The 25,688-nt window shown below is 43.9% G+C and overlaps 1 protein-coding gene across 3 annotated transcripts in view; it reads left to right on the top strand.

Moving 5' to 3' along the window:
• The window catches only part of INPP5F (inositol polyphosphate-5-phosphatase F), a 54,814-nt gene that overhangs the window by 8,415 nt on the left and 20,711 nt on the right, over positions 1 to 25,688 (top strand). Inside the window, exons 2-8 of one of the 3 annotated variants that reach the window (XM_068166119.1) lie at positions 8,229 to 8,309; positions 16,965 to 17,101; positions 19,315 to 19,443; positions 21,162 to 21,329; positions 21,739 to 21,795; positions 23,324 to 23,522; positions 25,090 to 25,269. In XM_068166119.1, coding sequence (XP_068022220.1) covers positions 8,229 to 8,309; positions 16,965 to 17,101; positions 19,315 to 19,443; positions 21,162 to 21,329; positions 21,739 to 21,795; positions 23,324 to 23,522; positions 25,090 to 25,269 — 951 coding nt within the window. Of the gene's footprint in view, positions 1 to 8,228; positions 8,310 to 16,964; positions 17,102 to 19,314; positions 19,444 to 21,161; positions 21,330 to 21,738; positions 21,796 to 23,323; positions 23,523 to 25,089; positions 25,270 to 25,688 lie in introns of those variants that run through there. The other 2 variants (XM_068166120.1, XM_068166121.1) reach the window with 2 other exon arrangements.

The following is a 25,688-nucleotide window of genomic DNA, read 5'->3' as shown; positions in this document are numbered from 1 at the left end:
ATAACTACAATTGGACTCAATTAGAAAGATCTTTTTCAACCTAAGTGATTCTGTGACTTATAGTTACACACACATATATATTATACATATGTAACTGAGCTTGAAGTTCATAGTATCAGTCAGGGTTGGAAGGGACCACAAAGATCATCTAGTTCCAACCCCCCTGCCATGGGCAGGGACACCCCACACTAGATCAGGCTGGCCACAGCCTCAGCCAGCCTGGGCTTAAACACCTCCAGGGATGGGGCCCCAACCACCTTCCTGGACAACCCATTCCAGGGCTTCACCACTCTCCTGGGGAAGAACTTCCTCCTCACATCCAGCCTGAATCTCCCCACCTCCAGCTTCATTCCATTCCCCCTAGTCCTGTCACTGCCTGAGATCCTGAGCAGTCCCTTCCCAGCCTTCCTGTAGGCCCCCTTCAGATACTGGAAGCCACAATTAGGTCACCTCAGAGCCTTCTTTTCTCCGCGTTGAACAGCCCCAGCTCCTTCAGCCTGTCCTCATAGGAGAGGTGCTCCAGCTTCAGTGACACTTTTGTTTGTTTTTGATACTAAGTACACTGACAGGAAACACTTGCTAACTGAGGTCTATTCCTGAAAGCAAACAGTTTGCAGAATTCCTCAGGGTTGGAAGATAAACAGTTACAGCCAGTTGGTGGATTGAACCGGCTACCAGCTCAGTACTAAGTGCAGTATTGAAGTGATGAGGTAATAAATACTTAATGATCCTTAAAATCATTAGAGAGCAGCCATCAGTTTATTGAACATGGTGGGTTTACAGAGGGTCATCCCTGAAAGGTTTCTTACCCCAGAAAGAGCTAATCACACCACTTATATAGAGCCTAACAATACATGCATCAGGATTCTGAAAGCTTATTTTGCAAAGACAAGGTCCTTTCACTCCTGGTTCTTCATTGTCATAGTCTGGCCTCCCGACATCATTGCTACTGATTCTTCTTCTTCTAGTTAATTCAAGTTGGTTTCCAGCCACTCCTCAAGTGAGTGAGAATTCTTATCTTGGCCCCTTCAGGTTCAGCAGCTGTGTCTGGGGGCTGCAATTTTATCAGAACTCAAGGTTGTACCTATGTCTTATGTTTAATTAAAACACTTGTATGTCTAAAAACTTTTATGCTAACTCTTTTATGCTACTGAGAATTTTTTAACAGAAAGACAGTTAACAAAAACCATTCCAGTAGAAAGAAAACACTTAATGAAAAGCAACCAGTGAGTTTCCCCCATTACATTGCCCCCCTTTCCAGTTTCAGTCTGATGCTTCAGCTTGTTCCTTTTCCATTAGCTGTAATCCTGTATAGGGCTCTGACAACACCACATATAATAGTTGAATACCACACAACACTACAATCAATATCAAACTGCCCACAAGGAGTTGCTTTAGCCAGTTTAGGTTGGGTAGCCACTCTGTTAGCTTATGCCATGCTTCTCCAAAGCCATAGCTGGTGTCACCATCATAGAATTGTTAGGGTTGGAAGGGACCTCAAGGATCACCCAGTTCCAACCCCCCTGCCATGGGCAGGGACACCTCACACTAGATCAGGTTGCTCAGAGACACATCCATATTTTATGACTACTCCCTTAATATCAAAGGTCTCTACATCTGTATTGTTATGGCAAAAATTAGCTTTTGGAACATACCTCCTATCAAGTGTAGTGTTTGTTAGCATTAGCAACTGCAATTCAATTCAGGGATTGCAGAACCACTGCCACACTTACATGTACCATTCTCTACCAAAGGATGGTTTAATTTAGAAAATGAGATGTTGGTCCAATTTGCACTGATTATTCCACATAAAGGTACTTCCAAGTTTTCTCTAGGCATGGCAGTGCAGATCCAGCAATCCCTAACCTTAGTGCTACTAGCTCAAGTTTGGAAGGCCTGGTGTTGTGCATTCTTATGCCAAGCAACAGTTACAATATTTACACATCTTATTGCCTCTGTAGTTTTAGCTTCAGGGGGCTGATGGATTCAGAAGTCCACTGCTTATCTGGAGCTTTCTCCACCTGGGACTGGTATATCCATGCTGGCTCTTCCTTGATCTTGATTGCAGTGTAGTTTGTAAGCAGCACCTGATAAGGTCCACTCTGCTTCTCAGCCAAGGGGTCACCTGTGAAATTCTTAACACAACTATGTTCCCAGGACAATGTTATTAATTATCTCCAGTTGGTTTTCTAAAAGATAACAAAATTTTGTAAGTAAGAATTCCCCAACTGATTCACATCTTACCCTGTGTACCTATCACATAGTGTCTTGAAATCCCTTGCACTCCCAGTAATGCAGTTTTGACTTATTGTAGTATATGATTCATTTTCTCCACTGGCCTGTGGTCTGTAGGGTATATGCAATTGCCAATCAGTTTTCAATATTTTCTAGCCTGTTGCATTACTTAAGCACAGCAATGAGTACCTCTGTCTGGTGGAATAACCATGAGCACTCCCAGAGAAAGGCCTTGGTCATCTGAAACGATATCTGAGCACTAAAAGGTACCCCCCCACACACCTTGGCAGTTTTGAGAAAGTGATGTACTGCTATTTCCTCCTAGGAATTTCCTTTCCCAGTGTATATCTCAGTATGTTTTATTCTATTCTACCCTAACAACTCCCCATATTAGTTTACCTAAGATTATAACCCTGATATTGTTTAATTGGTCCCATCCTTAAAGGAATGGATGTCTGTTTTTAAATACTCAAAACTCCTGGTTGCTTAAAATGCTTTTTCTATTATCTAAGGCTAAATCCTGTCCCCTTAACATGTTTTCTGCTGTCTTTGGCCCCATCATCAGCCAATTCATTATCTTTCTCAGGATCAGTGTTACCCTTCTTGGAACAGCAATCTCAGCAGTTGGACCACTTCTGATAGATGTAGTATCTCTTCTGCATATTTTATCTGCTTTCCTTGGAGCTGTTAACTGTCTCTTAAACTTGTCTGTAATGGTCACTGCATTCCTGCTTCTCGGATATCTTGCCAGACGAAACCACTCCAGCTGTCCTCTGCATTCACAGGCTCTTCCTTCAGGTTTGGTCTGTTAGAGTAAATGCAGCTTCTGTAGTGTCCAGACAGTCATGGTTCTGTGGCAACTCCACTGAGAGAAGAAGCTGGATTTATAACATCAGTTATTTCAATCGTGATGTCTTTGTATCAGGCCTAGTGCCGGTGCCCTCATTAGCTTTTTCTTTGAGGGTTTTGAATCCTGACTCAGTGATGTTTTTCTTTATCAGTTTATACAAAGGTCCATAATTACAGATCCATAATTGGCACTAGCCTGTCATTTCCAGAAAGGCTTTCAAGGTCTGTTAGTGTCTGGAGAGGAGTAATCTTGCAGATGGCTGCTTCTGGTGTTCCCACTTCCAGGTGTGTAGGAGAAGACTGCAAGAGACTGAGGCCAAGTGGATTTTTAGTCAGAAAAGCTTGCTCATGCCTCAGTTTCTTGGCCTTAGGTTCTGATGATAAGTCCCAGAACTGTGGGGCTGTTCTTAAACTCTTATGATAACACTGTCCAGTTAAACTGCTTATTTTTTTTTCCTCCTACTCATGGCAGGGCTTTCCATTCAAGTGTAAATAACTTTTCTTGGCTCTCTGGAGGCCAAGACAAACAGAAAACATGTCTTGTAGATGTATCTGTATATTCTCCTAATATATCCCATCTCTTTTTGCTTTCCCTCATACCAATAAATTCTTTAAAATTAAGCTTAAAAGATCCAGTAGCTCTTCCTCCTGCACCAACATTATACTTTCTCACTCAAGTAATATTGCCACACTTGATTCTATTAAGTCATTACATAATAAGTCTAATACATTCCCATTGCTTTTCTTGCTTTGATCTTAAAGATTTGAAGAAAATGCCTTGTCCTGTTGGCCAGTGGCTTTTTTTCAGTTCCAAGACCAGTACTAATTAATCCTTGATTTACAACAGAAGAGGCACCTGCATCCACCAGAAACTCTACCTCTTTTTCCTCATTTTAACCAGGGGGCCCGCTTCTGACGCGGCGTCGGCCCACCACACCGGACAATCTTTCTTCCGATGTTCCTTTTCATAACAATAAGAACATCGGATTTTCCCCAAGCCCTTCTTCACAAAATTTCTTTTCTCCATTGCCTCTCGACTGATAAAAACCCTCCAAGCCTCTTCTACCAGTCTCCTTAGATCTCCTCTGTCAGGTTCTTTAAGTTTTCGGAGCTTTTTCTGTATGTCTGGGGACGACTGTCCCCGAAACAGGGAAATGAGCTGTTGCTTCCCTGCATCGGAGGCAGGGTCCAACCCTGTGTGTGTTCTCAGGGCCGTTTGCAATTTCTCTAGAAACTCTGTGGGAGATTCTTGTGGTCCCTGCCTAACAGAGTATAAAGCTGATTCATTTGCTGCTTCTGGTACTGCGTTTTCTGATCCCGTGCTTAAGGGAAGCATTTTGTTTTTACTTTCGCCCTGCATCTGATCTTGTATGTATTTTAATACTAGTTGTTTCTCAGTTTCAGACCACATCCAAGTCCTGTGATACCACCACAGAGTAATAACAAGTGTCAATCCTAATATCAAACACACAACGAACATATTCCACTTAACGTTCACAAACTTCTGTTTGTTCCGTAGGAATTTGCACTGGGAAAAGGAACTCAATCACACAGGCGGTTTAGATACTCCCTCTCAGGGTGAAGCACAGGTCACGAATCGTATAGCAGAACATGCACACCTCTCCCTGTATTACATCCACACCACACACTTCAAATTCTGATACCGTGTATCACACCAAAGCAAAGCGGACCCTGGACCTGCCGGAGGGTGTTCTCGAAAATCACCGAGTGAAAGACAAACCAAAGAAACACAACACCTTAGTACTAACGGCACAGTCACAACAGCTCAGTTAGCACTTAATCGCTGACGGCCACACAGCCCACTCGCACCCCGCAAAAGCGGCGCGGGAGGGGAGAGGCAGTGCAGTGCCGCTGCCCTCTTCCCCCCTGCCTTCTCCTTTCCGGAGCAGAGGGGAGGGGGAGGGGACCCTCGATGCTCAGAGCCGCAGACCACGTTACCGAGGCCTAAGAAACCGTTCCGACGAACAATCGCAATGGTCTCGTACCTCCCGATTTTCCTACACAGGGAAGGATACTGAAAAGGCGCTCCCCGCACTTACAGAGGGAAGAAAGGCTCACCCTGGTTCTTCCCCAACCAGCACGGGGGTGGATACCTAGCGTCCGGCTGCTCCTTTCACTTCACCTGCGCCTGGCGTCCCAAAGTGACTTAGGGTCTGACCTTCCCGAGAGACCCGGCTTTTCCAAAACTAATTCTTAAAGGATGCTTTGTATCACAGGTGAGTCTTGTCTGGACCTCGGCTGTCCTAGAGAGGAGTCCCTCCGGAAAAATGTCCAGTGGCGCCAGGGAATTGTTTCGGGGAACAGAACGGAACTAGTGAAGTAACTCCAGGGGAGCCCTTGCTGCGGGGCTCTCCTTGGCCCGAGCGGGGGGCCGGAGTCCTTGCTGCGGGGCTCTCGTTTGGCCCGAGCCGGGGGGCCGGAGTCCTTGCTGCGGGGCTCTCCTTGGCCCGAGCCGGGGGGCCGGAGTCCTTGCTGCGGGGCTCTCCTTGGCCCGAGCCGGGGGGCCGGAGTCCTTGCTGCGGGGCTCTCCTTGGCCCGAGCCGGGGGGCCGGAGTCCTTGCTGCGGGGCTCTCCTTGGCCCGAGCCGGGGGGCCGGAGTCCTTGCTGCGGGGCTCTCCTTGGCCCGAGCGGGTCCGTCTCAGTGCCGGTCGCTCCACTCCCAGGATCCGTTGAAGCTCAAAAGCAGATATGCCTGGCTTTCCCACTGATGGAGTGATAAAGGCTTAAAGATCGTTAAAATCATTAGAGAAAAAAACATCAGTTTATTGAACACGGTGAGTTCGCAGAGGGTTGTCCCCGACAGGCTGCAATCCCCGTAAAGAGCTAATCACACCTCTTATATAGAGCCTAACAATACATATGCATCAGGATTCTAAAAGCTTATTTTGCATAGATAAGGTCCTTTCACTCCTGGTTCTTCGTTGTCGCCTTCTGGTCTCCCGACAACATTGCCGCTGATTCTTCTAGTTAATTCAAGTTGTTTTCCAGCCACTCTTCATGTGGGTGAGAATTCTTATCTTGGCCCCTTCATGTTTGGCAGCTGTGTCTGGGGGCTGCAATTTTATCAGAACTCAAGGTTGTACCGATGTCTTATGTTTAGTTAAAACGTTCTTATTGATGTCTAAACACCTATCTCTTACACTGACTCTTTATCTGTTATGCTACTGAGAGAATTTTCTAACAGACAGAAAGAGAAACAGTTAACATTCCAGTAGAAAGAAAACCCTTAATGAAAGGCAACCAGTGAGTTTCCCCACTTCAGAGGTGATTTCAGATCCGTTTTCTTTCTTGCCCTCTCCCCGAAGGAAACTGACAACCTTGTCTGGAGTCATTCAGTGTTGAGCAAGTGGTTTTTAATCCCAAAGCAGCAGTTTTTCTTACCAGTTTGTGCCTGACTGAGCATCAGCTCTGTTAGTAGTGGACTGGAGAAAGAGCTAGAAAGCAGTTTTGGCTTCTGATGCTCTTCCAAGTTCCTTTGATATCACTTTTTTTAGGCTTATATTTGTGTAAATACAAAGAACTAAAGAAATTTTATCAGGCATTGTGTGGCCCTGCATCGCTGCTGGTAAGCTCTGAGGGGTGGAGGTGGAAATAATCTCATCAAAGATGGTTTTGTTCTGTATTTGGGATGGAAGTTCTGTTGTGCTGCAGCCACAATGTTGATAGGATCACTGTGAATGGTAAACTCATTCTCAGTGATGGTTAATCTCTGACAGGAATCAGCAACAAGAGGCAACACTTATTTCAGTAGCTTGAATTTAGTTAGTGGGGTAAGTAAGGGGAAGAGTGAGCAGTTTTGTACTTGGGGATGAGAGCTTCATAAGTGAGTACGCACCTTTGGAGTAGTAAGGGCATGTGTCAATGCCTATCAAACCTGGGCAATTATCTCAATTTAAAACACAGAGGACACTAGAGCAGCTCTGGAGTCAGAGAATAAAAGTGTGTCCCTGGAATAGCAAAGTCTCAATTACACATTTCAGGGTGGATACAGTGTTTGAAAATACAGAGTAGCAGAATGAATGTCAGTTGTCAGATGCACATCTCAGACTTCCAAGGTCTGGTGAATGAAGTGTGTGTGGGTGGATGAGTTGTGTTCTTTTGTATCTTCAGATACTGTGTGAGCTTGTTCTTTTGTGGTGTTCTACTTAACACTGGGAGCCGAGATATTTAATGTGTCTGGATGTTTCTGCAGTTTTAACTCTTCCATCTTGGAACAAGGTAGATGATAGCAAGCCTCTTGTCCTTCCTGGTTTAGGAAAATGTTATTTTCTCCTTTGCATTTGCAAGTTTGTTCCCTTCTACACAGATATCAGCTGCTTTTACATTTGTTTTCACTTAAAACGTTTGACTTGTGACGTTTATTCTTTCCCAGAGTCTTAAACAGATACTATACTAACAGAAACTTTTTGAGAGTATCAGTAATGTGTCTGTGTAACCACAGGTTATTCTTCATGTTTATACTCTTTCACTAACTTGTACCAAGTGATGATTTGAATGAATGTGGAGAGGAGCACCCTTCATAGATGAGAAAGCTGATAGTGTTGTCTTCCTGCTTTCTCTTTTACTTCCTATGTGATTCACTGGAATGCCTTAACAGTAGAAGTGTAAAACTTAACTTGTATATTTTGGTTGTATTCCATGTAGTTGAGTCTTTTGACAAAAGAGGAAGTGTGTGTGTGCATGGATATGGAAAGAGGATGTGAAATGGTAGTTGGGTAGATAAGGGAGAGAGCTGGGGCTGGAAGCTAAAATCTAGGGGCTTTTTGAAGCTACATTAACATCATGACCTGTATTCAGCTTCCCTATAGCCATGCAGAATTTCAGTTAAGCTAATGGATATCAGAAGAATTAAGTCTCCATTGAAATTCATCTTTGTAGCCCAAAACAGTTAGGTGTTTTCCCCTTTAAATCTGGGAAATAGCTTGGTTAGGGCTTTAAACTGGAAACTTAATGATTTAGTTGTACCTTGGTAACAAAAATGAGTAGCATACGAATTTATTGCAGGAATCCTGGTGTATTTTGTACCCTTTAAGGTGGGGAAAGTGGAGAGAATGACCATCTCTGTATTAATTGTCCTGTTGAGTTTGCTCTGATTAAAACAGGAGCTTTGTTCTTCCTTGCAGCTACCGATCTTCTTTTGGCTTGGAATCCCATTTGTCTGGGGCTGGTAGAAGGAATCATTGGTAAAGTTCAGCTTCATACAGGTATGTGGCTGGTTTTGGTGTCATTTGTTGTTTATTTTTCCTTTCTTTTCACTCTTCTCTGGCAGCATCACTGACTCAAAACATACTGTGTAGCTCAAATGGAATTTGTAGTGCTCTTTGCAGTGGAGGAGTACTCTGCAACTGTGTGAACTTGTCAAAGTTGTCATATTGTAGCTGCAGGTGCACATTCCCCCTGCTTTCCAGGTTCATGTGAAAGAACAAACAAATCTTTACTCTTTGGGAATGTGGTTCAAGGTCTGTAGGCTCCATGTGAGATGTGTAAAATTCTTGCACCCTATGGAATAATTCTTTCAAGCACTTTTTGTTGTCCTGCTATGGTTAATGGAAACTTTCACAAATACAAAGCTTGAATTCTTGATGGTATATGAAAACCTGAAGAATAATTACTACCCTGGTAGATGACTTTTTGAAACTAAAAGGAACTCTAAGCTTACTTTTAGTTAAATGTAAGGTATAGCTGTAAAATAGAAGCAGATGTAGAATGCACTGTGACTTTAACTATCTCCAACTGATTCTGGTAAGACTTTCCTGTAAAATAAGGTCAGTGCTCTTTTACCTTTAGTTAGCTGCAAATTCCTATAGCCATAATAAATACTTATTTTGATCCTTACTAGCTTTGTAGAAAAATCTTTCCAGGTAAATAGAGCTCCAATATCTATTTGCTGACAGATAGGAAAGCTAGCTATAAACTCTGCTTCACTGCCTCTGTGCTGTTTTTTGTTGTGGATACTTAGCCCCTGAATTTAAAGTAGTGCCTGGCAATGTGATCAATACAGGTAAAGTTTCAAGTGTGTTCCAGGATAGCAGAATGGATTAAGTGCTGAAATGGATCAGATGCTTGTGCTCCATTGAATAGAAACAGATTGTTCAAGAAGGCAATGGCATAGTAGGAATAGGGAAGGAAGGAAGACAGGGACTGGTACTGCACTGCATGAGGGTATGACAGATTTGGTTCTAGGAAATGCTTGGCTCTCTATTTACTGGAAGCCCTAGGTCCTGCTCCTGGGAGGAGCAGTTCAGAGCCCATGTCTCCACAAAGGTTATTGTCAGACATGTCTTTTCCAGTTACATTGCTTCATCTTCTTTGAACTTCACCTGATTTCCCTTTTTTTCCTATGCTCATTCTACAGAGGAGATTCAAGAGGAGATTGGACGTGGCACTTGGTGCCATGGTCTAGTCATGGGGTCTGTGTTGATAGGCTGGACTCGATGATCCTCAAGGTCCTTTTCAACCTAAGTTATACTGTGATACAGATCTATTCAGCCATCCTTTTTCAGATCTGATGATGTGAAGTGGTTCAGGCTCTGCCACCCCATTTTAACTTCTCATCCAGGTTGTCTGTGCTGTTTAGCATGTGCTGTTTATGCTGAACGATGGCTAAGCTCCAGTAATGACTTTTTTCTGCTGTGGGAAAGTGCTCAGTGATTGTTTTTTAGCATGTTGTTTTGTATTTGCTTTTTTAAACCAAGCACTGAAGTACACAAAGGCCTTTCCCCCTCTCTCTAGGGAATTTAGTTATAAAAGCCTTTGAAGGGGGAGACTTAGTCAAATGCTTTCTGGAAGGTCTAGTATCTTATAGCAACTGAATATCTTGCAGGTGTGCTTATTGTGAGGCACTTCCTCTGCTTATGAAAGCAGAGTTGAAACTTTCCCTAGCATGTGACTCTTCAACAGGTTGCCAGCTTGGATTGCCAAGTAAATCAAGATTATCTCTGGTAGTCTTTCCATGTCTCCTGTAGAGCTACTGAATCAACTATGTTCATCTGTTCAGTTGCTGCCTAGGCCAGGGGAAGCCTTCTGTTTCCTCTCTGCATTGTTTGGTGGACACCATCACCAATTGTTCAGACTGTCCTTGTTTATATTGTGGTGTTTAGTGATGCAGCTGTCCTGTAAACAGGTATTTATTTTCTGCCTTTAAAGGTCTGAAGAAAGATACAACCTTCACATGTTTATCCTTCTGCTGAGAACTGCTTCTCCTTTGAATTTGCTAACAGTTGATGAATGTTCTCCATCAGACTACAGTCAAAATGAGGGGACTGAGATGTCTTAGGTCTCTTAAAGCCTATTGCTGTCCATGAACTCTCACTTGCTCATATTCAAATTTAGTTTTATGTAATCCTCCAGCTGAATCACCTAGCACTCTGTAGCAGTAACCTGTCTTCATTACTTATTCTTGTATCAATCTTTGTCACTTGGAAACTTTGTCAGCAGAAGCATAAATATTTAACACTGCAGAACCATTATCCCCAGTTAGTAAGGGCACTGTGCTGTGGAAGCTGGTTGAAATGCTTGTCTCCCAAAGCTGAGCTGGAAGGAGGACTTGTTGCTCTGCTTTCTTCTCCCTTGCCTCCAGACTATAAGGATCAGAAAACCTTGAAGCTTTTTTGGATTACTAGAGTCCTGTATGGGCTTGTCCTGCTCAAAACCTTGCTATTGGCTCTGGTTAGAAAGAACAACTGGTGTGCATTAAAAATACTTAGCACATGCTGACTAACTCTGGAAAGCTGAAATACCTTTTCATGTATTGAAGTTGCTTGCCCTTTTGCCTTGGGCATAAATCTTTTGGTTTTGAAAGATTTGCTTAATGCAGGAATGGTGGAGTGGTCCTAAAATGACCTTGAAATGTCCCTGTAGTCAGTTTTGGTCTGTTTTTAATTTAACATTGAGGTAGCCTGGACAAATTGCTGTAAGCAGGGATGGGATTTAATTTACTCTTAATCTTGCTGTTGTTATCGCTGGCCTAGTGCAGGAGAACTTGTAGGAAAGCTGCTGTGGCAAGGAAGCAGCCTCTTAAAAAGCAGCTAGCCAACATTAGATGGTCTGTTTTCTAATTCTCTGAAGAATTTTTGCCATGAGAGGGTCAGTTGTACCTCTAGACATAACTTTACACTCACATTGAAGATGAAAGTCTATTTAAAGTATCATTTGTCTTCCTCAGTACTGAATTATCTTTAAGAGGCTTTCTGTTGTTAAGAGGAGGCAAAATATAACCCAAACAACAAAACCTTAATTGAATATCAGAATGCAAGGCTATGGTAATCCTGCCTTTTTCTGCCTCATCCCGTGCTGGAGTGTGTCCAGAGAAGGGCCAGAAGGATGATCAGAGGGCTGAAGGAGTTGGGGCTGTTCAGTCTGCAGAGGAGAAGGCTCCGAGGTGACCTAATTGTGGCCTTCCAGTATCTGAAGGGGGCCTAAAGAAAGGCTGTGGAAGGACTTCTCTGGATCTCAGGTAGTGATAGGACTAGGGGGAATGGAATGAAGCTGGAGGTGGGGAGATTCAGGCTGGATGTGAGGAGGAGGTTCTTCCCCATGAGAGTGGTGAAGCCCTGGAATGGGTTGTCCAGGGAGGTGGTCGAGGCCCCGTCCCTGGAGGTATTTAAGCCCAGGCTGGATGAGGCTCTGGCCAGCCTGATCTAGTGTGGGGTGTCCCTGCCCATGGCAGGGGGGTTGGAACTAGATGATCCTTGTGGTCCTTTCCAACCCTGAATAATACTATGATACTATGTGGAGCAAGAATGGAAATAAAAGGGACAGGATTTTAGGATGCCTTGTTGGGATTAGTTACTGCAGTGGAACATTGCACGTTTTCCTGGTACAGATTCACAATTGAATTGCCTCTGCATGATCTGCCCATCTAGAGGCAAGCATGTCTCTTGCATAAACAGTTTCTCCTTTATAGAATGCTAATTTTGTTTTGTGGTCCCTTTACTGCCTGTACATACAAATATCAGTGTAGCCCCTCAGTTTCCTCTTGTCAGAGTCTCAACACAGGAGGAGAAACAGCTTGTGTTATTTTTTTGTTGGAATTAAAAGTAAGGATACTTTGATCCAGTGAAATGGTTAATGGCAGCCTGAAATGGAATCACTTTTGATCAGAGACAACATTGTAGTGCTAGAACTTGCTCAGAGTTAATTCTTTATATCTACCTATAACCAAAGTTGGATTTCTTAGCTAATTTCAGCAGCTTAGACTTAACTCATTCATTACCACTGCATGTTTTTGTTTCTTGCTCACATTCCTGTGCAGTCTAATGTGTATCAGTTTGTGCTTTTCCAGTGCTGGTTAATTAATACCCAAATGAAACATTGCTGGCAAAGGCTCCATAGACTCAGTAAATAGAAGGGACATGGAGTTCCTCTTTCTCTATCCCCAGGAAAGGAAGACTCCTGTTTTTTTTAGCATGCCTCTGCAACTTGAGAGAAAGAATGAGTGGTTCAGCATCTGAAATCTCCTCAATGAGATGTAACTGCTGCCATTTCTAACTTCATGCAGTCAACAACTCAGAACTTTTGGTTTTGCTTTATTATTTGGCTAAGAAGCAAAAAAGGTTGCATGGAATTCCTTGTCTAACATCATAATACTTGGGATCTCAGGTAGTGATAGGAGTAGGGGGAATGGAATGAAACTGGAGGTGGGGAGATTCAGGCTGGATGTGAGGAGGAGGTTCTTCCCCATGAGAGTGGTGAAACCCTGGAATGGGTTGTCCAGGGAGGTGGTTGAGGCCCCGTCCCTGGGGGTGTTTAAGAGCAGGCTGGCTGAGGCTCTGTCCAGCCTGATCTAGTGTGGGGTGTCCCTGCCCATGGCGGGGGGTTGGAACTAGATGATCCCTGTGGTCCCTTCCAACCCTGAATGATACTATGATACTATGAAAAGGCAGCATTTGTAGTGAATTTATACACATAGAAACACCCAGTGGTCTGGGTTGGAAAGGACCTCCAAAGGTCATCCAATCCAACCCCCTCTGCAGTCAGCAGGGACATCCTCCACTAGATCAGGTTGCCCAGAGCCCCGTCAAGTCTTACTTTGAATATCTCCAGGGATGGGGCCCAACCACCTCCCTGGGCAATCTGTTCCAGTGTTCCACCACTCTCATGGTGCAGAACCTGTTCCTAACATCCACTTTGAATCTGCTCTTCTCTAGTTTGAATCCATAGCCCCTCATCCCATCACTGCAGGCCTTTGGAAACATTAAATATGCGAAAGCATTTGGATGAACTAAATGCTAGGTTATTTGGCAAGTGTTAGAGAAAATAAACAGCAGTGGTGTGCTGCCAATGAAGCAAAAGAAGAGCTAAATTCCTGTTTTAGTGAGGAATGGCAGCTAATAGCTTATTTTAGGTACAGTGCTTTAAATTAGTTGGTGCCATCTGCTCTGCCACAGTGCATAAAACACTGAAAATGAACTTTGGATGTTGAAAGATGATTTGAAGCATGCGGTGTTATGGAATGACATGGCTGTAGTGTTCCTTTCCTGTGCACACCATGCTTCCCTCATTGAGGAGAAAATAGCTAATCTTTTTTCTCTCTCTGTTCTCTGGAACTGCTTTAACTGCAGAAGCACTGCTTTGGGATTCAGTCACTTAGATATTGCTGACAATTATAATATGCTGCTTCTCTGGCTGTTGTTGAAGCTTTTTACTTCAGGGCATACTTTACTACATAATTATTTCCTGACTGTTTTCTTTTGATCTGCTGGGGAATTCCTGCTTTTGTGCAGTGTTCCCTGGCTATAATACAAGTAGGCTTTTGAAATACACCAAGATGATTTTGAGTGCATTGTAAAAGAGTTATAAAAGGGATACAGGACTCACTTGTCTGGGCTCTTCTTGTTTACTGCTGCCAGGGTTTGTTAAGATTAGGTAAACTGAAGAGTAACCAGGGAATATTTTTCTCTTCCAGTTTTGACTAAGGTGTATCTGCTTAGAAATAACTCTATATGATTTCCCCCCCTTTCCCAATGGAATAATTGTTTATTTCACTGGATCTCTAGATTGTATCTTTTCTTAAGAGAGTATCTGGCTTGTTGACATACACAGATGACCTCCTCACAGGAGTAGGTTGTGTGGCTATGCTTCTGTAGCTGGGAATGGATGAGGTTATAGAACAGAAATATCTCTCTGGATGCCCTTTTGTATTACACTTGTGTAAAGCTTGAATTGCTGTGGGTTTCCAGAGGCTCTATTTGTTTTGCCTGTAGGAAAGCAATATAGAAAATGGCTAAGCATTTCCAGATGAAGTGGTAGACACCTGCACCTTTTGCTGGTTTGTGACTCTGGACAACCTGATTTAGTTGAGGATGCCCCTGCTTACTGCAGAGAGGGTTGGACTGGATGACCTTCCAAGGTCAGTTCCACCCCAGACCATTCTATGATTTCCACTTCCTGTTTTAAAAGGATCATCTCACTTTTGCTCTAGAATCTGTCCTGTTTTCCTCAGCTTCCCTTTTCTTTCCACCTCACCCTCACAGTTAAAAGGAATGCTGGAAGCCAAGGCAGGCGTTCCCCAAGTTGTGTTGCCTGTGCTCATACAGGAAAAGCTGTTCCAGCACCTTCTGTCAGTAAGGATGACTGTCTTCCTGGCATTTGCTGTTCTCTTGCCCTTATCCTTTGACCAGTTTTAAGGAGTCTCTATGTATGGCACAGCTTTGACCTAGTCCAGCCTCAGAGCTGACCCTGTGTGAGCAGAGTGATATCCTGAGGTCCCATCTGATGTGACTTGTCTCTGCGATCGTGCTTCTGATGCTGTTTCCTGAGGAAGTAGTGCAGGGCTCCTTTTAGGAGATCACATACATTAAATAAGTGGTGCATGCCTTCATTCCCCTCTTTGCCTTTTGGGGGGCAGCTGTTGGATCTCACAGCACATTGGTAATTATGAGGATCTGTAGCTTTAAATAAAAAGGCTTCTGTGTACCCAACAAAAGCACATCTCTCCTTGAAAGAGTAATGTGGAGGCACAGTAAGAACTGGATGCCATAATACATGTTAGCCTATTTACAATGATCATTCCTTGCCTTTAGACACAGGAAACTGCTACTTACATCATGTCACATTTGGACTGAACTGTTCAAGGATATATTTTCTTTTAGGTTGTAGTTACTGGGAAGATGTTCCCAGCTTTGACAGAGCGTTAATTCTGTGCTGAGAGCATACTGGAAAATCTGGGGAAGAGCACAGCTCTGGATGGGTTGTGGCTTTAAACTCGTTATCCTGTGTGGGCTTGCTCTTGTTTTTTCCTTTTCCTAAGCACTTGAAGGATAAAATACTATTTAGAATTTACTGAGCAGGGAAAACAAACTTTGTATTTGCTCTAAATAGGTTTTTCAAAGGCTGTGGCTGTAGTGAAAGACACAATACATGAGACAACCGACTGTCGCAAGCGTGGAGGCTTATTTAAGTAATCATAGCAGGCTTTTCATGTCTGTATGACCTCTTCAGTTTAACTCAGCTGGTTGCTTCTCAGAAATAGTAAGTGTAGATGTGTGTTCTCTTAAGACTTTCTGTGCCTTTTCCATATCTCAATACTGTTGATTCATAAGAGCCCAGCATGCTACAGATTTAACCAAGGGATTGCAATCTAGGAAGTTTGTCTCCAGGCACATTCAAGCACTCAGAGGGGATGCTTGTTCTGTTTCCCTCTTTCTTTAAAGTGTTGAAGCTGCAACTGCTACTGTTTCAGATCAGATGTGTGCATGGAATGCACCTGTTAGGAGTGCTTCACTGATCTTTGGTACATTATTTCTACACCTCTTAGATGCATATACTACAGGAATGATGCTGTGAAGCTTTAGACATACCTGAGCTGCTTTGTGACACAGTCCATGTTTGCTCACCAGATGTCTTCAGTCATGAATCTTGTAATCAGATGCTACCTATGCCTGTCTTGTTTCCTGTTTTATACACAACAGGAGCTACAAAGGGGCAATCTTAGCTTGCTGTCTCTTGAGCTCCAGCTGTCCTTTTCAAATGGCACTGCCATTAGTGACACTAAGAACGTGCATCATCCTAGAGACTGCCTTATTGCTATGGAATCATAGAATTGTCAGGGCTGGAAGAGACCTCAAGGATCATCCAGTTCCAACCCCGCTGCCGTTGGCAGGGACACTTCACACTGCATAAGGTTGCCCAGATCCACATCCAGCATGGCCTTAAAAACCTCCAGGGATGAGGCTTCCTCCATCACCACCTCCCTGGGCAACCTCTGCCAATGTCTCACCACCCTCATGGGGAAGAACTTCTTCCTAATATCCAGTCTGAATCTATCCATTTCTGGTTTTGCACCATTCCCCCCAGTCCTATCACTCCGTGAAAACCTCAAAAGTCCCTTCCCAGCTTTCTTGTAGCCCCCTTCAGATTCTGGAAGGCCACAATAAGGTTTCCTCGGAGCCTTCTCTTCTCCAGACTGAACAGCCCCAACTCCCTCAGTCTGTCTCCATAGCAGCGGAGCTCCAGCCCTCTGCTCATCCTCATGGCCCTTCCCTGGACACCTTCCAGAACTGGACACAGTGCTCCAGGTGGGGTCTCACCAGAGTGGAGTAGAGGGGGAGAATCACCTCTCTCAATCTGCTCCCTAGGTGAAGCAGTGGTGTTTACCTCTCATGGACAGATCTATGAAATAGTTAATCTCCTTACTACACTGGAGATTTGAATAGGTATGGGTTTGTACAGTGGGGTGATGGGTTTTTTTAATGGCAGTGCATAATTACAAAGCAGAGCAACAGTGGAATCCTCCTTCCCTGGAGCCTTCTAGTCAGGTGGTTCCTGGCAGGGCTTTTACACTGCAGAGAACCTTCTGGCAGACTAATCAAAGTAAATGCCTGCTGGGCAAATCAAAGTGTCTACTAATCTTTTTCCAGATTTACCCTGGTGGCTACTTCTAATTCGACAGAAAGCATTGGTTGGCAAACTTCCAGGAGACCAGGAGGTTTACAAAATAACCAAGATTGCAGCAATTCCTCTTTCAGACACAGAACCTCAGGAGCTGGAATTAGAGGTATGACTGTTTCCAATGAATTCTGGCTTTCCACCTTCTGCTTCAGTGACACTTTAATGTGAAATACAATGGTGAAACCTCTCTTTTTGTTTGCCTGGTGTATGCAGGCATTGAACTTTTTGTACTTTAATTTTTAGATACCATTTTGATTCAGGTTTTAATTTTTTTGGGGTAAACAGAAATCACAAGTTATGCAAGGGAGGGAAGTGACAATAAAATGGTACCTAAACATCATTAAAACCCTCAAAAATAGCACACAGCAACAGGAGTTTTATTAATGGAATTAAGCAACAGATCATTTGAAAGCAGAATGGACTCCACTACAGTAATTTAAAGGGACAGAGTTGTGGAGTAGGAGAGGAACCTTGGGGTTTTGATTTAAAAAAAAGTCCCAAAGGTCTCCAGATTTACCATCCTAGTCATTCAGAGGTAGACTTCCTGTCAAGCTCAGTACTCTGAGATCATCTATAGGCTGGTTATTGGACTGCTGGAAAAACAGTGCTGTCTTCAGGCTTCTTTTTGGAACATGTGTGGTGTGAGGGGGTGGTGATGAAGGGGCAGGACAACTTGTGATCTTATCTGTGGTGCCTGTATGACAGCATGAGAATCCTTCCCTGAAGAGAGTCTCATGTGGAATCTCCAAAGCTTTGGTAGAATTCTAGGAGCATGAAGAGCTGCTGAAGCACTGCTCCAGATCTGCTGGAGGGTAGAGAGGCTCTGCAGAGGGACCTCGACAGGCTGGGCAGATGGGCAGAGTCCAAGGGCATGAGATTGAACACATCCAAGTGCCAGGTTCTGCACATTGGCCACAACAACCCCATGCAGTGCTACAGGCTGGGGTCAGAGTGGCTGGAGAGCAGCCAGGCAGAGAGGGACCTGGGGGTACTGGTTGATGGTAGGCTGAACATGAGCCTGCAGTGTGCCCAGGCAGCCAGGAGGGCCAATGGCATCCTGGCCTGCATCAGGAAGAGTGTGGCCAGCAGGAGCAGGGAGGTCATTCTACCCCTGTACACTGCACTGGTTAGGCCACACCTCGAGTCCTGTGTCCAGTTCTGGGCTCCCCAGTTTAGGAAGGAGGTTGAGTTGCTGGAATGAGTCCAGAGAAGGGCAACAAAGTTGGTGAGGGGTTTGGAACACAGCCCTGTGAGGAGAGGCTGAGGGAGCTGGGGTTGCTTAGCCTGGAGAAGAGGAGACTCAGGGGTGACCTTATTACTCTCTACAACTACCTGAAGGGAAGTTTTAGACAGGCAGATGTTGGTCTCTTCTCCCAGGCAGAACAAGAGGACACAGTCTCAGGCTGCCCCAGGGGAGGTTTAGGCTGGAGGTCAGGAGGAAGTTTTACACAGAGAGAGTGATTGCCCATTGGAATGGGCTGCCTGGGGAGGTGGTGGAGTCGCCGTCATTGGAGGTGTTCAGGAGGAGACTTGATGGGGTGCTTGGTGCCATGGGTTAGTTGTTTAGGTGGGTTGGATTGGCTGATGGGTTGGATGTGATGATCTTGAAGGTCTCTTCCAACCTGGTTTATTCTATTCTAGTCAAGAATGTGACTTGAGATCTGGATGTAATGTCTTACTGGTCTTAGTTGTGTAGGCAAGAACATACCACATCTGCTCTGCGCTTCTGTGCCGGGCAACTTGACAGGAGCTCAGATTTGCAGTGCCCTTTCCCAAGTACTTCAGCTTGCTTACTCCCAAGGTTATCCCCAGATATCTAGGATGGCTTTTCACTTTTTTTTGGGGGGGAAAGCTGTTACATTTTTGCCCTTTGAGTCAGGAGAGACTATATATTTATTTTGTTTTTATTAATGGGTACTCTTTTGGAATCTTAATTCTGTAACTTGTCTTCAAGGGGAAAATCCTTACTTGAAATATGGCTGATTTTTTTTCTTTTTCCCAAAAGAGACTAAAAAAAGGGTAAACAATCCAGGTAAGTAACACTCATTTACACTGTAGCTTGGGTGAGGAGGTGAAGTGGGTTTGGGCACTCAAGTCATATCAGCGTGAGGCAGGAATTCACACAGTCACAGGAGAAAACGTCCTCTTTTACAGAGAATTATACTAGAGCTGGAAAGCTGTATGTACCCCTGGTGTTTCAGAGTGTCTCCCCTAGCTTTGTGGACATTGCAGTCTGGTTTTTGTGGACTTGATTTAAAATTCTCTTGACCTTTTTAAAGAGTGCTCAAGTATTTGCTTTAATTCAATATCCTTATTTAGCTTTGTAAAAAGCATCACTTTGGGATAAACAAGCCGGAGAAGATCACGCAGTCCCCAGATGAGACAAAATTTCTGCTGAAGACTCTTACTCAAATTAAATCAAATGTGTCTGCTCCAAATAAGAAGAAGGTAAAGCTTTCCATTGTTTTCTGGGTGTTTTCTTAAAGTGTTTACTTAGTAATTCAGAGGCTGTGGCTGCTGATCAAATGGAGTACTACAACCTAAAAGGAGAGAGAGTGAAAACCTGCAGAATGTGCAGCTCCTCTGTCTCCAAGTTCAATTTCATTTCTGCTTATGGAGCTGTGGCTTGATTTTTAATTTTCTAAGTGTGTAATTTTGGCAGAATCACTCACAGAGTGCCTTCTTACCAGGACTTCAAACTTGTGTGCTCAAAATCTGTAACTAAGGAGGTTGACTTGCTGGAATGAGTCCAGAGAAGGGCAATGTAATGGGTTGGGGCAAATCCCCTCCCCACCACGGGCAGGAACAACGACTCAGACAAAGGGATTGCAGAAGTGATGGAAAGTTTAAACAGAAAAACAATTTAAAAACAAGCAACAATGAAAGCTTTACAGAGAACCACAAGCACAGTGACAAAGAGATCCCAGAACATGCCCAAGAACATCCCATCCCCACCTGGGGGTACACCCAAACCCCCCACAGGGCTCTTTCCTCCCCCCCAACCCAGCCTCGGGCCCGGGCAGGCCCAAGGGAGGCAGCTCAGGCCATTTTACCTAGGCTGCAGCTGGGGACAAAAAAGGAAGTGAAGACCCCACATGGGCATTTTATAGGGGAGCAGGGCATTATGGGAATGGAATACCTGCCTGTGACATCCCCCTGGGCTGGGCCCACCCCCTGGGACCTCCCAGGTGTGGTCTGTGCAGTGGCATCCGTGCCAGCACCCAGCCTAAACCACCACAGGCAACGAAGTTGGTGAGGGGTTTGGAACACAAGCCCTATGAGGAAAGACTGAGGGAGCTGGGATTGCTTAGCCTGGAGAAGAGGAGACTCAGGGATGACCTTATTGCTCTCTACAACTACCTGAAGGGAGGTTGTAGACAGGCAGAGGTTGGTCTCTTCTCCCAGGCAGCCAACACCAGAACAAGAGGACACAGTCTTAGGCTGCGCCAGGGGAGGTTTAGGTTGGATGTTAGGAAGAAGTTCTATCCAGAGAGAGTGATTGCCCATTGGAATGGGCTGCCTGGGGAGGTGGTGGAGTTGCTGTCATTGGAGGTGTTCAGGAGGAGACTTGCTGGGGTGCTTGGTGCCATGGGTTGTTGTTTGGTTGGGTTGGATTGGTTGATGGGTTGGACACGATGATCTTGAAGGTCTCTTCCAACCTGGTTTATTCTATATCTATTCTGTATCTTCTAAACCCACCACAACTTGCTACAAACCGCCCTGCGTAAGAGTCTCTCTAACAGAGAATTTGATACAGGATTTGGTGCACAGCTCTTCAGAGAACACCATGCAGTCTTATCAAAATGTTTTGAAGATGCTGATGGCCTGGATTAGAAATTCCAAAAAACAGTTGTTAAAATCAGGCCAGGTAGATGCAGTATTTCACAGAAAGTCTTGAGATTGAGGCGTACTCCTTGAATGTAAGCTCCAGAAGTTTTACAGTCTCAAAAGCTCTAAAGTTTTAAAGGGCTTTCAATGCCCTTACTGCTAAAAGTAATAGTGTAATATTCCTGAAGATGCTGTCTTCTGTGTTTAGCTCTGCTAGGAATTTTCAGATCCCGCTCCTCAGTGGCAAAATGTTTGCCTTACGAGGTTAGGCATGGCATTTAGCAAAGCCTGAAGTCTCTTATCAGAGATGTAAAAAAGCTCTTTACTTTTTCTTTCAGATTAAAGAAAGCAAAGAGAAAGAGAGGCTGGAGAAGAGATTGTTGGAGGAGCTGTTCAAAATGTTCATGGATTCAGACTCCTTTTACTACAGCCTTACCTATGACCTAACAAATTCTGTGCAGAGGCAGAGCGCATGTGAGAAAACGAACTTAGCGCTGTGGCGGAGAGTAAGTGTGTCTGGGTTTGTTTGGGGTGGTTTTGTGGTGTTTCTTCTTGTGCCTTTTTTGTGTGCTTTGGTTGGTTTGGGTGGTTTTTCCCTTTTTTTTATTTCTGTTGGGTTTTTTGTTGCTCTGTTGTTTTCTTTCTGGGAGATGTGCTGTTCAGTAATGTACGTGGCCCAAACTTGAGTGGCCACGTTCTCTGCTGGTGTACTATACAGCAGCTTAAGATCTTGCCCTGCAACCAGCTTCAGTGCAGTGAAACAAAGGCTCCATCAGCTTGTCTTGAACTGAGTTGTCACACTCCAAGCAGTGAAGCCTAGACTTGCATGTACAGCTCCAGTGAATAACACCTGGTGCCTTTGCCACCAAACCTTAGTTAAAGTATTGCCAAAACTACCCTTTCTGTTTTGAACAGGTGGATGACAGGTTCTTTTGGAACAAGCACATGATTGAAGATCTCATCAGCATTGATGTGAGTCTGATTTCTAGCAGTAACATGTATTATGAGAACCATTCTTCAGCTGTAGGTGAAATGTTTGCTCAACACTTCAGAGGAGTTTACTTAAGAACCTGCTTGGCAGCCAGGTCAGGGTCAGGGCTGTGCCTTTTGATGCTGAGCAGCTGGTGTTATCTTCTTCCCCCAGCCTTCTAGCTAGCATGTGATCATTAAAAATGAATCAACAACAACAATTAAAGATATTCTTACAATAAAGCACTGCAGAGCAGTTTGAAGTGTGATCCATTTGTGCTGTTTTCTGAAGGCAAATTAAACATGCATTCATCTGAAGTGGCTTATCTCTGGACAGAGCTGAACTTGATAAGAAGGTGGAGGCAGAAGAACAAATTCCTGGGTTTTGAGACCTTTTTAAGTGGAGAAATACTATTTATCTCCTTGAACAGAGTAACTGATGCAACAGTAATGCAGAACAAGTTGTTCTGAACAGCTCTTCAGAGTAGATAAAGCACTTGCCTGGCTAGTAATGTGTGTAGAGAAACTTAAGCCAACTGTTCTTCGATATAGGCTCTCAATTTCTAATTAGCTTTGTAGAAAGAGGACTGAGTTACTGACTATTAGTTAGTATGTCAGTTTAGGTCAAGACTTGGGTTCTTCAAAGACACCAGGAGACATCCTAATGTTATGCTCTGCCTGCCTCTCTCTCCTTAACAATTTTGCAGGGTAAGCATAGGTGCTCTGTGAAAAGTTGTGTGTAATGCAGGAGTTACTACATGAAAAATGCAACTAGTTATAGGTATTAATGGATAACCTTGAATTAAGGAATGTGAATCTCAATTGTGGTCAATAATTTGAGGCTTTAAGATGAAAAAGCACTCACGTACAGAGCCCTGAACCAGTTGGCTTGGGTATGAAGTCAGTCCATATAAAGCTTACCGAAACAGGCTAACAACATTCTGCTTAAAGTTTTATCTTCTAGCTATGTAAATCTAATACACTCTGTCTACATACATAGTGTGAAACTGCCTTGAAGCAGAAACTAGGCAATAAATGATCTGTATTCAGATGCCTGCTGTATCTGAATTGGCTGTGCTTGTCTTTGACATGAGAAACTACTGCTGTAAGCTTTTAATGTGCTTAACATGTCATATGCAGCATTGTATTTAAAACTCCTTTTAGGGAAACTGAGAAAGAAGCTTTAGAATACTGTAGGTTTTTCTTCTGTCCCTAGAGAGCTTGAGAGCAGAAGATGACTTTTTGCCTTGCCTTGATTCAACTTGTCTCATCTCCACAGCAGAATCTAAAGTTGCTTTTGTCCTTCTGATATAAAAGCTCTTTATTTCTTTCTTCCTTCTGATTTATGAGCCTTAGGAGTAATAGAGGAAAAATGCTGGTGGTACTTAAAGAAATAAGAGAAGGATGTGACAAAAACTTCTTAAAAGATGAGAAGCATGCAAAGCAGCTGTGTATAAATATGAGAAATGGCAGAAATAATTGCAGGCAATGTAGAGCAAACAGGAATGTGAATGTTTTTTGTAACCTTCAGAATGCTGAAGTGGACTTCTGGATTATACCCATCATACAAGGATTTGTGCAAATTGAAGAACTTGTAGTAAACTATAGTGAATCTTCTGATGATGATAAGAGCAGTCCTGAAACTCCTCCTCAGGAATCAACTTGTATAGATGACGTTCATCCAACATTTTTGGTGGCACTTATTTCACGCCGGAGTCGGCACAGAGCTGGTAGGCAAACATAGTTCAAGGTACTGGGATTGTTCCTGAGCACTGCAGAGGGATGCAGGAGATAAATCTTGAAATAGTGCTGTGCTGTTCAGCATATGGTCAGCTCTTGCCAAAGTATGTGCCTACAGCCTTTCCTGTTGTTAGGAGGAAAAGAAAAGGCTGTAATGCATGCAGCACTACACAGCTGTTAGTTAGAGGTGTTACTAAGTGAGCTTCACTAGTCTCCTAGTGTGCACTCAATAGATCTTTGGAGGTCACAGTTCTGAGATGAAGTTCTATCTTTGACAAAGAGCAGCTGGGTTAAGACCTTGTGTACAGCTCTGTCTTCATGTACTTCAGTAGGCCTGGGTAGGAGTTAAGTTTTCAGAAGTCTTCCTTTGAGGGCTTGGACAGCAGCTGCATAGAGTTAAAAAAGCACATGTGTGCATGTCTGTGTCCCATGAGATGTGTGGGGCCAAGGGGTGAAATAAGAGCCATGCTTTGCACCTTACTTGACATAGTCTAATAACAAGTAAGGCAAACAAAAAATATTCCCTGTCCTTAGGAACACAGAAAGATAGATTGAATTGCTTTACACTGTGGTAGGCCCTGTTCAGCTCTACCTACCAGACTCTATAAGGTATTCCTATCCTTGTCCAACTCCTTTCCTACACAATCAGGCTTTTAACTTGTCCAAAAATAAAAGAAACAAAAAAGGGAGAGCAAAGCACCTGTTGAGCTGACCCTGATACAGGGCCAGCCTTTGTACTACAGCTCCCTTCAATGCATTTCATTCAGTTCCCAGTTTGTACTGTGCCTTCCATCTCAAGTGTTTCACAGCTAGAGAGGACAAATTTCTTATGGATTACCTCTTATTATTAAAGACACTATGCTCATCTGATGGCTGGTCCAGAGCATAAGCTGAAGGATTTTTTCCCTTAATGCAGAAAGATTATTTTGCTGCATTATTAATATATAATTGATGCAATATTTTGAAGAACAAATTAACCACAACCCCCCAATTCTGTAACACATCACTTTGCTAAGGAGTTCTGGTTAATGAGCAGAACAGAGCTGGCTAGGCAAAAAGCTGTTGTGGTCAGAAGAGCAGTCTCTGTGCTAACTGTGCAGAATTAGCCAAACAGGTTAAAACAGAGGGCTGTGGGTGGGAAGTCTTCAGGTTTGTGGAACATGCAGATCATCTGGGGCTGCTTTGTTGTGAGATGTGGAGCATCTATCAGTGAAAGTGACCTTTAGGTTCCTGGAAAATGCTGAACTGCCAGAACTGATGAGCTTGCCAGAACAGGAAGTGATGTGCCCTTTAGAGTGGGCCAGCTCCATTATGGGACTTCCTAGTGCCAGTAGCCTGCCTTGCCCTGTCGATTTGCTGGCTATTGCTCCTGGTGTATCAGTGAACAAACTTTATCTGAAGAGTCAGCATAACTTTCAGGCCTTAGACTAGGCTAGGAGCAACTCTCAACATTGTGAATTTGGGCCAGAGCTCTCTTGTTAGCATTGTCAAAACTGGTAACAAAGTCCTTTAGTGTTGAATCTTCCAACGTGAATTGATCCTTCTCATCCCTCCTAGGGATGCGGTATAAGCGAAGAGGCGTTGATAAGAACGGAAACGTGGCAAACTATGTGGAGACAGAGCAACTGATTCATGTTCACAACCATACTCTTTCATTTATACAAACAAGAGGCTCTGTGCCTGTTTTCTGGAGCCAAGTTGGTTACAGGTACAACCCCCGGCCCCGACTGGACAAGAGTAAGTATCTGCGTGCAATACCTAAAGATCAGAGCGCTTTAGAAAGGTTCATTCTAGTGTTGCTTTACCACTAGAGCTTTGGTGGCACTTTCTAGAAGGCAGGAATAACAGTAGTCACAGGATGGCAGAGGTTGGAAGGGACACAAAGAGATCATCAAGTCCAACCCCTCCTGCCAGAACAGGACCATAGAATCCAGCACAGGTCACACAGGAACACATCCAAATGGGCCTCGAAAGTCTCTAGAGAAGGAGACTCCACAACCTCTCTGGGCAGCCTGTTCCAGTGCTCTGTGAGCCTTAGAGTAAAGAAGTTCCCCCTTGTGTTGAGGTGGAACCTCCTGTGCTGCAGCTTACATCCATTGCTCATTGTCCTTGTAATGACTTGACTCTTGTTAGCTGCTACTCTAGCTGCAGCTATG

The sequence above is a fragment of the Melanerpes formicivorus genome, unplaced genomic scaffold (genome assembly GCF_026170545.1).
Source record: "Melanerpes formicivorus ecotype bairdi unplaced genomic scaffold, bMelFor1.0.p_v2 SCAF_97, whole genome shotgun sequence".
NCBI lineage: Eukaryota > Metazoa > Chordata > Aves > Piciformes > Picidae > Melanerpes > Melanerpes formicivorus.
Note: the sequence above shows the minus strand (reverse complement) of the source record. Positions and strands in the feature narration are given on the sequence as shown.